This window comes from Danio rerio, chromosome 20 (genome assembly GCF_052040795.2).
Source record: "Danio rerio strain M-AB ecotype USA chromosome 20, GRCz13ab, whole genome shotgun sequence".
Lineage (NCBI taxonomy): Eukaryota > Metazoa > Chordata > Actinopteri > Cypriniformes > Danionidae > Danio > Danio rerio.
Genome location: NC_141040.1, coordinates 2,256,438 through 2,273,304, shown reverse-complemented (window position 1 = coordinate 2,273,304; position 16,867 = coordinate 2,256,438). Strand labels below are relative to the sequence as shown.

Below are 16,867 nucleotides of genomic sequence, written 5' to 3'. Positions count from 1 at the left end.
TGCCTGCCAGGATGTTTCAAGTATGCCTATTGAGACCTTGATTAGCTTGTTCAGGTGTGTTTGATAAGGGTTGGAGCTAAAATCTGCAGGACACCGGCCCTATAGGAACAAGTTTGGTGACCCCTGGTACAAACATTCATTCATGTTCTGTTTTTATCAAACTTCCCACTCTTCCTGTCAAATTGTAATATGTGTAACATAACAGCTTATGGCTTTGGCCATATGTATAGTTTTGTATATGCACTTATGCTTTTATGTTGTGTTTGTATTTTTGTTTTGCGTATGTCTAAAAAGAAAAAAAAAAAGAAAGAAATTCCCAAAGGATTCGGATATTCTAATTGCACCTGGGATTAAAGGGAATATTTTACCTCGTCTCTAAAGGTGCGCACTTGTTCCTTACAGCCTGGAAGTCCTTGGATAAACTGGATCACCTACAGAAAAACAATGAAGATCAGAAGAGGCGCAACACTGCCGAGTCCAAAACAAACCTGTATTCTAAAACACACACAGACTTGTATATGTGGTTTACGAGGACTCTCCATATGCGTAATGTATTTTATAAAGTAAAAACTGCTTATTATAACATAAATATCCGTCATATTTTGAATGTCCAAACCAGCTTAAAGGTGACACAAAAATAATGTTTGTTAGACATCAGTATTAGTATTGTTAGTTTATGATGTATATGAGCTAGTGCACACCTAAATGGTGACAAAATTTGCATTTAGTAGATATAAAACTGATTTAAACATGTAAAGTTTGTAGTTAGTCACTTCTGCCGAACTGGATCAACGGTTTTATTAACATCACCTCATACTTCAGTGTCTTATTCAATCTTCTGACCAATCAAATGCTTTCTAGTGTCTAACATGCCCCGCCCCTTCTTCTTATTGGCTTTTAATTTGACGCACTTAAGCTCAACCACTATCACTGGCAGCGCTGTGATAAAACAAAACACTATTGGCTGTTTTTTTAGGGGGAGGAGCAACACTATGTCCCACCCTCTTTTCATGTTTTAGTTGACATTACGTCAAACATCGATTAAAATATGCACATTACAGGACCTTTAATGGAGTACAACTAGATCATACACATGTTATGCAATACATAATTATTGTGTCCTCATAATCCTGTACACCAGGGGTGTCCAAACTCAGTCCTGGAGGGCCGGTGTCCTGCAAAGTTTAGTTCCAACCGCAATCAGACACACCTGGGCTAGATAATCAAGCTCTTACCAGGCTTTCTAGAAATGTCCTTGCAAGTGTGTTGAGACAAGTTGGAGCTAAAATCTGCAGGACACCGGCCCTCCAGGACCAGGTTTGGACATGCCTGCTGTTCACACATACACACTTGCATGGACTCAGCTAAGTGTAATTGTGTTGAACTGAACAGCGGGGCTCTGTTTACCTCATCAATGCTCCACGACGCCACTTTACTGGCCGTGATGCCTGCAACTGTAGGAAGGAGCTTGCTGTGCTGATCCCAGCAGTGAGGCATGCTGGGAGACGGGCTGGAACACGGCATAAAGACGGACTGGTGCAGAGCCTGCTGGAGAGTCAACTCTGAGACACACAGAGAGAGGTGGAAGATAAGTATGTAAATCAGCAATACGTCAACATATACGGCTGACAGCTAGGACCAGGTACAATGTTTTTAGATAGTTCTGTGTACAATTTTGCATATGGTGTCACATCGGTTAGCACTGTTGCCTCACAGCAAGAAAGTTGCTGGTACTGAGTCTGTTGGCGTTTCTGTGTGGAGGTTGCATGTTCTGCCTGTGTTGGTATGGGTTTCCTCTGGGTGCTCCGGTTTCCCCCACAAGTCCAAAGACATGTGGTACAGGTGAACTGGGTAGGCTAAAATTGACTAGTGTATGATTGTGAGTGAGAGTGTATGGATGTTTCCCAGTGATGGGTTGCGGCTGGAAGGACATCCGCTGTGTAAAAACATATGCTGGATAAGTTGGCGGTTCATTCCGCTGTGGTGACCCCAGATTAATTAAGGGACTAAGCCGAAAATTAGTATAATGAACACTCTTAAGGATGTATTTAAGATTATTTATGAAGGCGGTAGATCTTTCTCAAATCTGGCACCTAAACTCTTAGCACAGTTCAGGAAGCAGACACATTCTGTCAGTTTAAAACTAGACTAAAGACACATCTCTTTGCATTAGCTTACACATAAAACACAAATGCTTTTGAAATCAAAATCCTCTAAAGCAGGGGTGTCAAACTCAATTCCTGGAGGGCCGAAGCCCTGCACAGTTTAGTTCCAACCCTGCTCCAACACACTTACCTGTAGGTTTCAAACAAGCCTGAAGGACTCAATTAGTTTGATCAGGTGTGTTTAATTTGCGTTGGAACTTAACTGTGCAGAGCTGCGGCCCTTTTGTAACTGAGTTTGACACCTGTGCTCTAAAGGATTGTTAGTCTGCATTATTTAGGGCAACCGGAGCCGGAAACACTTCTCACAAGTCATTATAATTTGAACGGCATCTGCGCTTATGTCTTTTTTTTAATTAACCCTAACTCCCTAACTGCATCAGAACAGCAGAGTCACTTGCTACTTTCAAGAAACGACTAAAAACCCAACTATTTAGTCTCCACTACACTTCCTAATCTGCAATTGCCTCTCTGAATATCACACTAACTGTACAAAAAAAAAATAAAAATACTAATACTACTAATACTTCCCTTCTTAGACTTTACAGACCTGAAACTTGCCTATAGCACTTATTCATTGTTGCTCTTGGTTGTGTAAATTGCTTCCTTGTCCTCATTTGTAAGTCGCTTTGGATAAAAGTGTCTGCTAAATGACTAAATGTAAATGTAAATTATTCCTGAGGTTTCCATAATCTTGGACCAGGCCGTATCCTGAGCAGCTGCTGTGGTGGTCATGGAGGAGTGGAGAGGAGGAGACTGATTCCTGTAAGACCCAAGTGACAGACAAGTCTTCACATTGACCTTGAAGGGCCAGCCAGTACACCAGCCGGTGACCTCTTCCACCTGCAGCTTCTCCACGATGGACGTCCAGCGCTCTCCAGCCTCCGGCGCCTAGACTGCAGCTCTGCACAAGACGTTTGGCCATAGGAGAAATATTCGTGCCCAACTGAACCTGGTTTCTCTTGAGTTTTTTTTATCCTTCACTTTGGTCAATTGGTGAAGTCTGTTCCTCTCCACTGTCGCCACTAGCATGGATGGTTTGGGACTTGTGAAGCTGTGCATCGAGGGATTTGCTCTTCAGTGTTTGGACTTTCAGCAGTGAAAATTAAACCTCACTGAACTGAACTAAACTGAACTCTGAAAACTCAGTTTCAGTTTACTATAATCTATGTGAAGCTGCTTTGACACAATCTACATTGTAAAAGCGCTATAGAAGTAAAGATGAATTGAACTGAATGGGAAGTGCAATGTGTTTTCAAACATCATCATACAGGTAACCAGAAAAACAAAATACTCAAACATATAAAGAAACAAGCCGTCCAGCATTTTTTAGATCAACTCTTTAACTCTGAGTGAGGTTTGTTAAACCAAATGCAAATCGCAAGTAAAAATAATTGAGCCCAATTTAAGAGTGAATAGTGAGGAACCACTGCTGTTATAAAGAGCCAATCGACTTCCTGCAGCTGTACACTTGAAGGTTTTTGCTCTTTTGGGTTTTGTTCTCAACAGGGCTATGAATGGATTGGCCATCCTGCAGTGCAGTGCGAAAAGCCATTTAAATTCACCGACAGAGCGACGGCTTCTCCACAGATATTCATAAAACTGCTTTGCAAAACAGTTCTGAGAGTCATGAGGCACAGTACACTATAAAGGTTAAAACAAACTACCAACTGCGGCCCTTTCTGCCCATTCACAGACAAACGGTGGCTTTTACTTTATACATGTCTGTCAATGGCGTTGTTCCCCAAATGCTACTCTTTTGCACCTCTACCCAGACAGCATACGAATGTGGGCCACTTTAGGCAGGTATGCGGCACTGGTGGTCTTCCTTCGGTCCAGACAAAATGAATGTGAGGCTGAAGTGACCCACCTGTACAATGGCAAAGGGGGGGGGGGGGGGGGGGGGCAAAGATTCAAATTCATATATGGGCCATTTAAGGCAAAGATTTGGCACTTATGGCAAAATGTAATCTAAATGTGAGCCTAATGTGGCCCATGTGGAAAATGATCAATTTGGCCAAATGATGGAGGACAAATGTGGGCCACAGTTGGCAGTAATGTAGCATAGTCATTTAAGGGTAATCTGGGTCTAAACCTAAAGTGGCTCACACGTGTAAGTGCAAATGTGGCCCAGTTATCTTAAGACATACTCTATGTGAGCCACTTTTGGCAAAAATTTGGGATAGTAAGCTCTGGCTAATACGGTTGTGAGCCTAATGTTGCCCAGAGAAGATATGGCAAATGTGGCCCAGTTATCCTAAAAAATATGTGGGCCACTTTTGGCAAATATTTGGCACAGTAAACTCTGGCCAATGTGGATGTGAGCCTAAAGCGGCCCAGAGAAGATATGACAAATGTGGCCCAGTTTTCTTAAAACATACTGCATGTGGACCACATAGACTAAAGTCACCATCATGGAGAGAAGTGTTTGTTTTAGTTGTGCTCATAGTCCTGAACCTCTCAAAATAATTTTGTTTAGGGCTGCTGTAACTTTTAAAAACTTAGCTTGAAATGTTTATTTATTACAGCAAACAAGCCAAGTGAAAACATTCTGTGGCCCAGAATAGGGTCAGTTCTGGTTCATTCAGTTGAATTCTGGCTGATATGTGATATTCCTCTGGCACCAACAACAATGCCACGTTCAAAGCCACTTAAATCCCCTTTCTTCCCTATTCTGCTGCTCAGTTTAAACTGCAGCAGGTCGTCTTGACCATGTTTACATTCCTAAATGCATTCAGTTGCTGCCATGTGATTGGCTTATTAGAAATTTGCGCTAACAAGCAGTTGGACAGCTGTACCTAATAAAGTGTCCAGTTAGTGTATGTTTGCTGCTTATGCTAAGGTTTATAGGACTGTTATGACAAATGTAATCATGATATGACATCATGAATATGGACAATTTATGCGTGCTCATGACAAGTGTCATAGGCTTAGTTTTGTCATTTTAAATGCAAATATGACTGTTTCAGATGCCTTTATGACAACTTGACAATACCCAGACTACATCACTTGTTATAAATGATGATGATGATGATGAACTCCCATGATTCCAAGCTCAGTCACACAGTCATCAAAATACAATATTGTTTGTTGTGAATACACACCCTCTAGTGGCCAAAATCGCACACTGTGCCTTTAATTAATTACATGTACTTACTACTGTATATGGTTAGGCTTATAAAGCAGTTTAGGGTTAGCTACAAGTAATTATGAATAATTAATTGTAATTACAATAGAAAGTACAGCATATAGAACATGCAACTAGAGCACCTTAAAATCGAGTGTTACTACAAGATTCAGAATCCAGAAGTGAGCTCAGCACACACCTCACCTGCGTTGTGGTTACTAGGCAACAAAGATAAACCAGTGGCGCACTGATGACGCAAAAGTACCACATTCTGATGCAAACACACAGGGGTTGTGAAATGACCCTTCAACTGCGTGTTCACACTACTTCAGTATCGCGCTTTAATGATGCTGGATCCTCACAGCTGCTCACTTTCTGACATTCATTAGCGGAGCTCGTCGCCGGTGGCCTCCGTCTGATGCCTGTTACATAAACACCGTAATTGTATCTGAAAACGCTCCTATCCATGTCATTAACCATCATAAATGCTCTTCCCCAAGGGGGTTCATAAAACATGCTGTGGAGTACATCTAGATCCAGGCAGCGGGACTGTGCGCTTTTGCAGTTGGTTAAATCGGCATGAGATCCTGCTAAATCATCTTCTAATGTAATTTAAGTGTTGACACAAACACTGAGTCTCAAAAAGACAAACGAAGTGGCGATGAGTGCGCAGATGTCAGGTTTTGCATCTGCTGTGTTTGTTTCATGTGATTATGTTACCGAGGGAAGAATATACAGTACAGTGTTATGCATCTCACTCACAGCTCTGAGTGCATTATCAGATGCCAAAGCTGAAAAATCAATCACATATACAGAGAATGCTCCCTCCCTCCACTGAAGACATCCATTAGCCTACATATATAACTGCATGATGCTATCATGTTAATATGAAGAAAATCTCTGACAAATATTTCCAGATTCTTGTTAAATCTATGCCACAAATCATTTAGGCAGATCTGAAGCCAAAAGGGGGTCCAACCCGGTAAAGTGTACCTAATAAAGTGGCCGGTACGTATACTTCCTCAGAATTTTTGTTATGAGTTTTGACTGCAAATGTCACGTCCATAACGCTGGATTTGCGAAGACGCTTACTCTGGAGTTCACGAAAACGTCAATCTTCTGTGACCACGGGGAGTGACACAAACAACTGGAGTTTGGATCCACGTGCAGGTTTATTAGAATCGTCAGGCAAGCAGTGGTCAACACAGGTGCAATCAGATGTATAAAGGCAAATCCACAATCGTAGTCGAATATAACAGGCGAGAGGTCAGAAGGCAGGCGGCTAACCAGGAGAACTGGATAAATAAGGCTAGGATCAACACACGGGAAAACAAGACTAGGAGAACGCGTTGAAATGTCACTTAACAGTAAACAAGACTCAGCAACAGTGAGTGTTTCTGTGCAGTAATCAGTCTAGAAGCAGGATCAGCTGTGGGAGTCTAATCAGTGGAGACTTGGAGCAGGTGTGTGTGTGTGTGTGGCATGACTGAATATGTAGTTCATTTATAACAGATATATACATTAGATGTCGCCTGGCCTATTGTTGTCTATTGGACGGAATGCGTCAATAGCGCCGCCATCTTGCTACAGGGTAGCGCTCCTTTGAAATGAATGTGGGACCAAGGTACAGTGGAGGACTGTGGCCATGCAAAGCCAGAGATATACACATATACACATATATCTGTGATCGGGAGTTTTCCTGGATGTTAGTATGTCATTTTTTTTTTCTAATTACGAAAATTATAATTTTACATCACTTTTCTACATTGATGGATCAGCACACGGGCATTCCTGACAAAAAGCTTGTGTTTGTGTGTACAGAAATGTACTATCCACCCTCCCTGTTAAATTTGATCTAATCATGTCCTGAACACAGCTCCTCTCCTGCTTTCACTTCTCATACTGACTGAGGGAGCGATTCGTTTGTGAATGAATCCCCCGAACGACTCTTTCACTAACGTTAGCTGACAATAATACAAGTTTCTGGCATCGCAGCATCTCGTTGTCATTTCTTTTGCATTGTTTTCTGATTTTATTCAACAAAACTAGCATAAGCCGAGTGTTTAGTGCGAGTTGGAGCTGCTTTGCCGTATGGTGAATGCAGTAAGTGACTGTTATCATCAATAACGTTACCTGATTAGCACAAAAGTTCAGAACATACAAAAACAGAAAAAAAAACATAATATTACCTATGAAATGTTCTGCCTTTGTGCTTTGTTTTCTTTGTTTGCTCGTTACTACACCCGTAGACAGCGCTAAAGTCCCGCATCTTCACGTAATAACACTGTCTTGACTAGTGCGATTGAATGACACTTGTCCTGGGAGCACTGTACCAATGTGGCGGCGCTATTGACGCATGCTCAGGGTCCCTATGCGATATCTAGTGTATATATATATATGCATTTATAAGCAGATTTGTAGTCCTGTGTGTGTGTGTGTGTGAGAGTGTTTACCAGCGAATTCTGGTGGTTTGATCGCTGGTGATCATGACATTATATAAAAACACAATCCTATACAGAGATACTTTTCGCTTTATAACTTGAATTATAGGCTCAACTCGAAGCTTTTGGACTCTCAAGATGAGCTTTTGTTTTTGTTTTCCTTGCAAAGTGAGTGCCACTCTATTATGTCCGCCTGCACATAGCTAAAACAACAACTACATTATTATAGATGATAAATAACACACAGCGCTAGTGTTGTTTACTCTCGTCTTATAAAGGCTCATTATAAGAGTCGTGCGGCAGACATAAGGATCATCCATTTTGATTGTTTGACAGAATCTGCACAATGTGAGTATTTTTTTCAAGCCGACGCCTGATTTTACATTCATTTCTTGTTTATTTTAAAGCACATTATGCAAATCCTTTTAGTAAGCAGAGCATCCTCCAAACTATTTCCAAACAAATGAACAGGAAACAAGCAGACTTTGAGAATTAATCAAGTGGAGAAGCTGAAGTGTGGATATTGTGGACTTTCTTTTGTCAGATCTTACTGCGGTGTTTGAGTGTAAAGACTAAAGCTCCATAAAGTCAACAGCAGTTTATAGGCATTTTACTCCTGTTAACCCTTGTGAGCTGTTGAGGATGTTTTTATCCACTCTGGGGTGATTTTGAGCCTAATTTAGCCACAACTTTCTCTGTGTCTCAGAAAACGGGATGATTTTGGTGCATTATCAAATGCCAGAGCTAAAAATCACATATACAGTGCATCCGGGAAGTCTTCATAGCGCTTCACTTTTTCCACATTTGTTTATGTTACAGTCTTATTCCAAAATGGATTAAATTAATTGATTTCCTCAACATTCTACACACAATCCCCCATAATGACAATGTGAACGAAGAGTTTTTGAAATGGTTGCAAATTTATTTAAAAAAAAAACCTGAAAAATCCCATGTACATCAGCATTCTCAGCCTTTGCTCAACACTTTGTTGATGCACCTTTGGCAGCGATTACAGCCTCAAGCCCAAACCATCACTGATGCTTTACTGTGGGGATGCAGCAGTCGGGGTGGGACGCTTCTCCACACTGTAACTCTCCCCGGATGTGGGAAAGACAGTGAAGGTGGAATCATCAGAGAGCATCACTTTTCACATTGTCCACAGCTCAAAATTTCCACTGCTGGCACAACTGAAACCAACGTTTGACGTTGACACGAGTGACCAAAAGTTTTGCTATAGCAGGGGTGGCCAACCCTGTTCCTAGAGAGCACCTTCCTGCAGATTTCAGTTGCAACCAGTGGTGTAGTCCTTGCTATACGCACGTATACTCGGTACGCTTACTTTTTTCCACAAGCTGTTTGGGTATTACCACTTCTGAGGATCAATAATTGCGTATACCCTAGGGATACTCACTTGTTTTTCTGTCTAAACTTCCCTAATTTACGTGTATTCACGTCCCCCTTGAACTGTATACCGAATGTTTTTTAACTCGCGTCTTAATTCCCCGCCCCCTGACGAGCGCAGCAGCTGTGAGAAAATTTCGTGAGAGTTTTTCGAAGACCCCGACAACTGAATGAGCAACGTCTTGCTGAAGCGTTCAGGTACATTTATGAAACAGCATGGGTGTCACTTTCGCCCTCCTATATTTCTATACTAATTCTAAAAGTTTTGTGATTTAGCTCATGAACTGTACACTGCTAAATGATCGCCTCAGTCGTCTTTAAATTTGATATGAAAACGGCGGCAGGCTTCCGCCGCTCCGTTTTCAGCTTGTTTTTCATTTAATCAGCAAACCACAGCTGCGCAGAGCGAAAGCAGAAGGTGTGTGTTTATCGAAAAATTGTTAGAATATCTACAAATTTGCAGCTCTTTACTACAGAAACACTTGTACTGTATCATTTGTACCCCAATCAAAGGGTCATAGAGGAGCAATCGGGTTTCCCATCTACTGTTCCCGGCGCTTCCCTCATCATCGAATCAAATAAAAAATTTTTTTTTGACTATTAGCATTTCCCTTTAAAACGAACAAATTTGTTTACATTTTTTTTTAATGGATAGTTGTCCCAAAAAATGAAAATTATCATCATCATCATCAAAAAAAAAAAAAAAAAAAAAAAAAAAAAAAAAATATATATATATATATATATATATATATATATGTATATAGCTAATGAATCATTGACTTGAAACATTGACTTTCGTCATCTCTTTGCCTACTTTCATTTAAAATTTGGGTCGGGTGTAATAGTACACAAATTTTTTTTTAGGACTACACCACTGGTTGCAACCCATATCAAACACACCTGAACCAATTAATTAGGACCTGAACACCACGTGATAATTACAGGCAGGTGTGTTTGATATGGTGTTGCAAAATAGGAATCAGTTTTTTATTCTTTTTGTCTCTTTTTCTTTTAATCAAACAATTATTTGTATTGGTCATGTAAGGATCATATATTAACTGAACTTCTAATGTTGTGTGTGAGTTCTGTGCATACTAATTAGCATTTTTGCAGAAGTAGATAGATGCGGTCCAAAATTAAATTCAGCTCTGCAGAAACTTCCTGTCTGAAGAGAGGTATTAAAACTGAACACAGAACACAGAAAGATGTATGCTTTGTTGTTGGGCAGAGAATTCGTAGAAAAAGAGGAAGTATGTCGAAAGTGCGGCCAATGGAGGACTGAACAATGACTGACTAGTGACGTTACACCAAAACTCCACCTGTTAAGATCGGTTGTGTATATATGCAGAAGTCAGGAAATGTATGTTAGTTGCGAACCTCCTGAATGTAATTCTTGTATTGCATTGGGGTAATGTAACCCAGAGCTCTGTTATCGAATTATTCATTTGTATCTAATAAATTGTTACGATTTTTAACATTGAAGAAAAACCTCTCCAGACCTTTTCTTATTGAACACACATGGAATAGAGATAGATATTCCAACAATGGGTTGCAACTGAAATCTACAGGTAGGTGGCTCTCCAGGAACAGGGTTGGCCACCCCTGTGCTATAGCAACCCTGCAATGTGTATCCTATTGACCCAGTGGAGCTCCCGGAGAGTTTTGGAGGCATTTATATCTGCAGTTAGTTGGGGAGCTGTGGTTTCATGTTGTTTTGGATGCGACTAGACTGTAGGTTGGTAATTAACATTTAAACATAAGCATTTCTGTATACAAACCATCCTAATCGCAGATGCTACAGTAGGTTATTTTGCTTGATCACTGATCTGCAACTATAATCAAATTATGTTCATAAAAGGTTATTTATTAACATTTAAAGACGAGCATTTGTGTGTATAAAGAATCTATTTTGTGTGAAGTGCTTCTCGATATGTGAACGACCTGTACGGCTTTACTTGTACTTTTCATCGAGGCAGACTGACGTCGATTGCAGCTTTCTGTTGTACCATTTGGCAGTGGAAACACAAGCCTGATTAAGGTTCTCGATTCCCCTCACGCCGCCCACGAAGCACAGAATCGCACCAGCCGAGAGTCTCTCATCTTTCGCTAAGAAACGCCTCTGACTGGACCAGCTAAAGTGCTTTAAAGCGGAGCAACAAAAGGCCCTGGCGTCTGCATGCTGCCTCTCCTTCATTAGACACACTGAAGAAGAGCCAGGGAGCAGATCTTCTGGAGACAGACACAAATACAGCAGCTCTGATGAACTGACATGACTCCAGCTCGTCTGATGCATGATTCACAGCGTTACACACACTTTCCTCTGCTTCACACTCTTGATTCTGAGGGCGTTTTTACACTCTCTGTGAAAAGGCTTACCTTAAACAGCTCCTTCAACTTGGTTTAACCTGCAGAAATTGTTTTAGTGGTGTAAATATAGTTGAGGTCTAGATTATTCGTCCACCCGAATTATTAGCCCACCTGTATATTTTCCCCAATTTCTATTTAACTGAAAGAAATGAACACATATCTGAACATAACAGTTTTAATAACTCATTTCTAATAACTGATTCTTTTCTCTTTGCCAAGATGACAGCACATAATATTAGACTAGATATTTTCAAGATACAGCTTAAAGTGACATTTAAAGGCTTAACTAGGTTAATTAGGCAAGTCATTGTGTAACAGTGGTTTGTTCTGTAGACAATCACAAAAATAGTGTTTTGCATTGTCTACAGATAAAGCACTGTTATACAATGACTTGCCTTATTAGCCTAGTTAAGTCTTCAATATGGCCCTTTAACCCAGTTAAACTCTGATGTTATTTTGGCATTTCCGCCTGGATTTTGCCTACCCAAATTTAAAAGCTTCCCAAATCCACATGCAGAGGTGTAAATGCAAAAAATTGGTATCATTTTAAAGAAAACCCTTTGAATTTTCATAAAACACTATTGAAAGTGTTTAAAAAATCTGTATATGTTGTCTGTGTTATAATAAACACCTAAAAAAAGAGGCGTTTTTTTATTTTTTTTTTTATGAACTCCAATATGAAAGTGTACCTTTTAGGTTGTGTGTGGTCTAGCGTGCTGTAATTAATTTTTGCTAGTTCCTGCACATGTCTGTAATCATAGGAAAAATGAAAAATGTCTCCACCATAATCTACGCAAAAGTTATTGTATTCCAACTGATGAGAGGTGCTGTACAAGCCACAGGGAGCGATCATTGTCTTCATATTCCACTATTCTTTTGTTTGATCAAACATAATTTACTGTGTTTATTCGCCCCCTTTGATTTTTTTTTCGTTTTTAAATATTACCCAAATGATGTTTAACAGCAAGGAAATTTTCACAGTATTGTTTTTTTCTTCTGGAGAAAGTCTTATTTGTTTTATTTTGGCTAGAATAAAAGCAGTTTTTAATTTTTTAAACACCATTTCAGGTCATTATTATTAGCCCCTTTAAGCTATATTTATTTTAGGTTGTCTACAGAACGAACCATCGTTATACAATAACTTGCCTAATTACCCTAACCTGCCTAGTGAAGCCTTTAAATGTCACTTTAAACTGTATAGAAGTGTCTTGAAGAATATCTAGTCAAATATTATGTGCTGTCATCATGACAAAGATCAAAGAAATCAGTTATTACTAATAAGTTATTAAAGCTATTATGTGTAAAAGTGTTAATAACATACATCGACACTTACTGTTAACCACATTTTTACTGTAGCATTTTTACAGTTTTTTTACCATCAACATTACTGTATATTTTTGTTTACAGTGCCGGCATGTGCAAATTTACCTTTGGTTTCAGTGACTGAAGACACTTCGCTCTCCACTTCCTCTTCCTGTGGCAGCACTTCAACCTTGCGCACTTTACAGGGCCGTCCAACCCTGAGGAAGAGCATCATCATGATTCATGATGTCATGTGACCATGGAATCACTCTACTATAAATAATATTTGGGGTGCTTTCATACCAATAAATCGATTGTTTAGTTCAGGAACAGGGATTAAAATTGTTACAATGTTACGTTTGGTTCTTGGTGCGGTTTACTGTCACACGACAACATTTTTAAATGGACCAAAATAGTTAAAAGAAGTCACGTGCGAGTAAACTCTCCTCACATCGTTTGCATTATTTTCGGGGAATCTGCTCAGCTGTCATATGTCCCAATTTTAATATATGATGATGAGCAATAAAACATTATAAGTGAAAAGGTGACACCCACAGACTGAGGTCTCTATTTTATAAAGATCTAGGCGCAAAGTTTAAAGCATATGGTACAAAAGCATTGAGGACGTGTCCAAATCTCCTTTTGCTATTTTAATGATAAAATTTGCTCTGCACCCGCATCATGGTCTAACATGGTTGTGCTTATTCTCTTAATGAGTTCTGGGTGTGTTTTAAGCATAACGTGCGTTAAACCTATCAGAGTCTCAGCTCTCTCATTCACTTTAAGAGTATTTTGCGTCGCACCATGGCGCATTTGCTATTTACATGGCGGACTTTGTGGAAAAACTGAACGCTTCACTACGAGATAACAGGTAAACAGAGCATCTGCATCTCCTCCATTCAGCCTGTTTACTTTCTCTTTACTTTTACTCTTTACTCCTTTACTTTAGTGGAGAAAGGACTCTGTGGAAACTCCCTCCACTGAAGACATTCATTAGCCTACATACATAACTGCATGATGCTATCAAGTCAATATGGAGCAAAATCTCTGAGGAATATTTCCAGATTCTTGTTGAATCTATGCCACGAAGGATTAAGGCAGATCTGAAGGCAAAAGGGGGTCCAACCCGGTAAAGTGTACCTAATAAAGTGGCCGATGAGTATACTTTCTCTGTGAATTTTTGTTATGAGTTTTGACTGCAAATGTCACGTCCATAACGCTGAATTTGCGAAGACGCTTACTCTGGAGTTCATGAAAACGTCAAGCTTGTGAGATATTACTAAACTACATCGTAACTTGTCAATATATAAAAACACAATCCTATACAGAGATACTTTTAGAAGAATTATAGGCTCAACTCGAAGCTTTTGGACTCTCAAGTTGAGCTTTTGTTTTTGTTTTCCTTGCAAAGTGAGTGACACTGTATTATGTCCGCCTGCACATAGCTAAAACAACAACTACATTATTATAGATGATAAATAACACACAGCGCTACACAGTAAAATCTTCAGAGGAAAATTTACTCAGTTCAGAGAACATTTGGTCCCTCTCTAAATTGAGTAAAATTTACTCAACAGTAGAGTTAAAGTTAATGAGACAATGATGGGGTTAATTAAGTGCTGATTGAGCACTGATGATGAACACCTGCTGTTAAATATACAGTTGAATTATTATTCGCCCCCCTTTGAATTTTGTTTCTTTTTTAAATATTGATCAAATGTTGTTTAACAGAACAAAGAAATGTTCACAGTATGTCTGATAATGTTTTTTCTTCTGGAGAAAGTCTTATTTGTTTTATTTCGCCAAGAAAAAAAGCAGTTTTTTATTTTTAAACTCCATTTTAAGGACAATATTATTAGCCCCTTTAAGCTATATTTTTTCGATAGTCTACAGAACAAACCATCATTATAAAATAACTTGCCTAATTACTCTAACCTGCCTAGTTAACCTAATAAAGCCTTTAAATGCCACTTTAAGCTGAATAGAAGTGTCTTGAAGAATATCTAGTCTAATATTATTTACTGTCATCATGGCAAAGATAAAATAAATCAGCTATTAGAGATGAGTTATTAAAACTATTATGATTAGAAATGTGTTGAAGAAATCTGCTCTCTGTTAAACAGAAATTGGGAAAAAATAAACAAGGGGGCGAACAATTATGACTTCAATGTATATATATATATATATATGTATATATTAATGTAAAAGAGCATGACTGAGCATGAACTGACCTCCTCTTGGTCTCGGTGCCCGCAGGTTTCTTGACTGGCGTCTCAACACCAGTGTTTGCTTTATCCGGGAGCAGTGGGACACAGGTGACGGGTTTACTGCAGAAACGGAGGCGAGACAGCAAGAAATCAACACTTCAGAAAAGGTGTGAAGAAGGCCAGTCGCGAAAAAGTCCTCAATTTTATCTTAATCAACACATATTTGGCTTCCAGTGCCTGACATGACATGATAAGAGCACTTAAAAGAGCAAAAATGCTAATTTATGCTAATTTACTGACTTTCTGAGCAAGTGTTACTCTTTACTGAGCTCACCTTAAAAATAATAGCCATACAACATATTTAATGTATATATGTATGTATATATATATATATATATATATATATATATATATATATATATATATAAATATATAAATATATATATAAACAGATAGATATACACATACACATTTTTGTACAAACACAACAAAAGGTAGGCCCAATAGTATCTGGATGCAGCCATGATAATGGCCCACCACTAATATATATATATATATATATATATATATATATATATATATATATATATATATATATATATATATATATAGTATTTATATTATATATTATTATTTATAGAAGTATTTATATTATTGGTGAGATGTTACCGCCGTTATCGTGGTGTGTTGACGCGAGACTCTTATTGTGTGATACAAAAAATTACCGCCGTTAATCTATTCTCAAAGTTGGGTTGGGAGCTGCGTCTATTCCACGCAAGCTATGATGACTTACACCTTGTTATTTTAGCATGGATGTATACCTGACCGGAGAGCCGTCTGACAAAAAAAGTGCCCTGCTGAATGAAATCAGCAGGATGCCTGACTTTAATTGCAGTTCGGCAGTTTCACTTTAACTCATGAACACTTCATTCATGCCCCTGTGAACAATCGGTATTAGATGCAAATAAGGAGGAAGGACTGGTGAGAGTGTTATGGAATTTAATAACGCACGCCAAATGGAAAGAAAAAAAACTTTGCATTTCGCAATGTGTGTGTGTGTGGCTGGTCCTTTACTAACAGCTGTGTGTGTGGATCTTGTCAGAAAATATGGTGAAAAGTCCTACATGATGGTAATAGTTTGATCAGGGGTGTAGCGAACATTTTAAAAGTAAGAGGGAAATCTAAATGAGATCCAAAAGTCATTAACCCCCCACCACCCATCAACCCCTCAAAATGAATCTATGCCCACCTATAATATTTATAAATAAAATAATAACAATTGAAGTGAACAAAAATGTCCTCAAGGTGGCATGTTTTAGGAAATAATTTTTCTCTTTATTTAGGAATTTTAGACAATTAAACAAAACTTCTAAGTAATTATTATGGAGGGAAAATCTGACCACAACGGACATTTTAACAACGAACATGTCAAACCAACAATCAAAGACCACAGAACTTAGCATAGGATTAAAGGAATCTTTTAGGGCTTCCCAAATTTCTTGACAGAATTGTGGCTGAAATCTCACAGATTGAGCAGAGCTCATGATTCAAGCAGCTTTCCATCATTGGAGCTTTAATATTTCAGTGGATGTTAATCTGAGAGAAGTTCACTCACTCATTAGCGTCTGCTGAAATCTCCTGGTTTGCTTCTGCTCTGCGTGGACGACCCACTCCAGCGCCCGGTGTCTCCGCGCTCAAGCGGTCCGGCAGAACAGAGTCCTTGTTGAGGTTTATATCAGAATACGGGCAGCCGACAGCACTGAAACACCAGAAAACACAGCACACTTTACAAACACACCTTTTTATCGCAGTAGTTTAGCAGTAGCTTCATATAAACACTTCAACTATGTTTCATACTCA

At 39.1% G+C, this 16,867-nt stretch overlaps 2 protein-coding genes across 6 annotated transcripts in view; one reads left to right on the top strand and one right to left on the bottom strand.

Annotated features, from left to right (window-relative positions):
* ppil4 (peptidylprolyl isomerase (cyclophilin)-like 4) overlaps window positions 1-16,867 on the top strand; it is an 892,903-nt gene that overhangs the window by 782,633 nt on the left and 93,403 nt on the right. The window lies entirely within an intron of this gene.
* l3mbtl3 (L3MBTL histone methyl-lysine binding protein 3) overlaps window positions 1-16,867 on the bottom strand; it is a 78,627-nt gene that overhangs the window by 13,058 nt on the left and 48,702 nt on the right. For all 5 annotated transcript variants that reach the window (NM_001442524.1, NM_001442523.1, NM_001442526.1 and 2 more), the window contains 5 exon segments: window positions 369-431; window positions 1,408-1,562; window positions 12,927-13,018; window positions 15,032-15,127; window positions 16,623-16,766. In NM_001442524.1, the coding sequence (NP_001429453.1) occupies window positions 369-431; window positions 1,408-1,562; window positions 12,927-13,018; window positions 15,032-15,127; window positions 16,623-16,766 (550 nt within the window).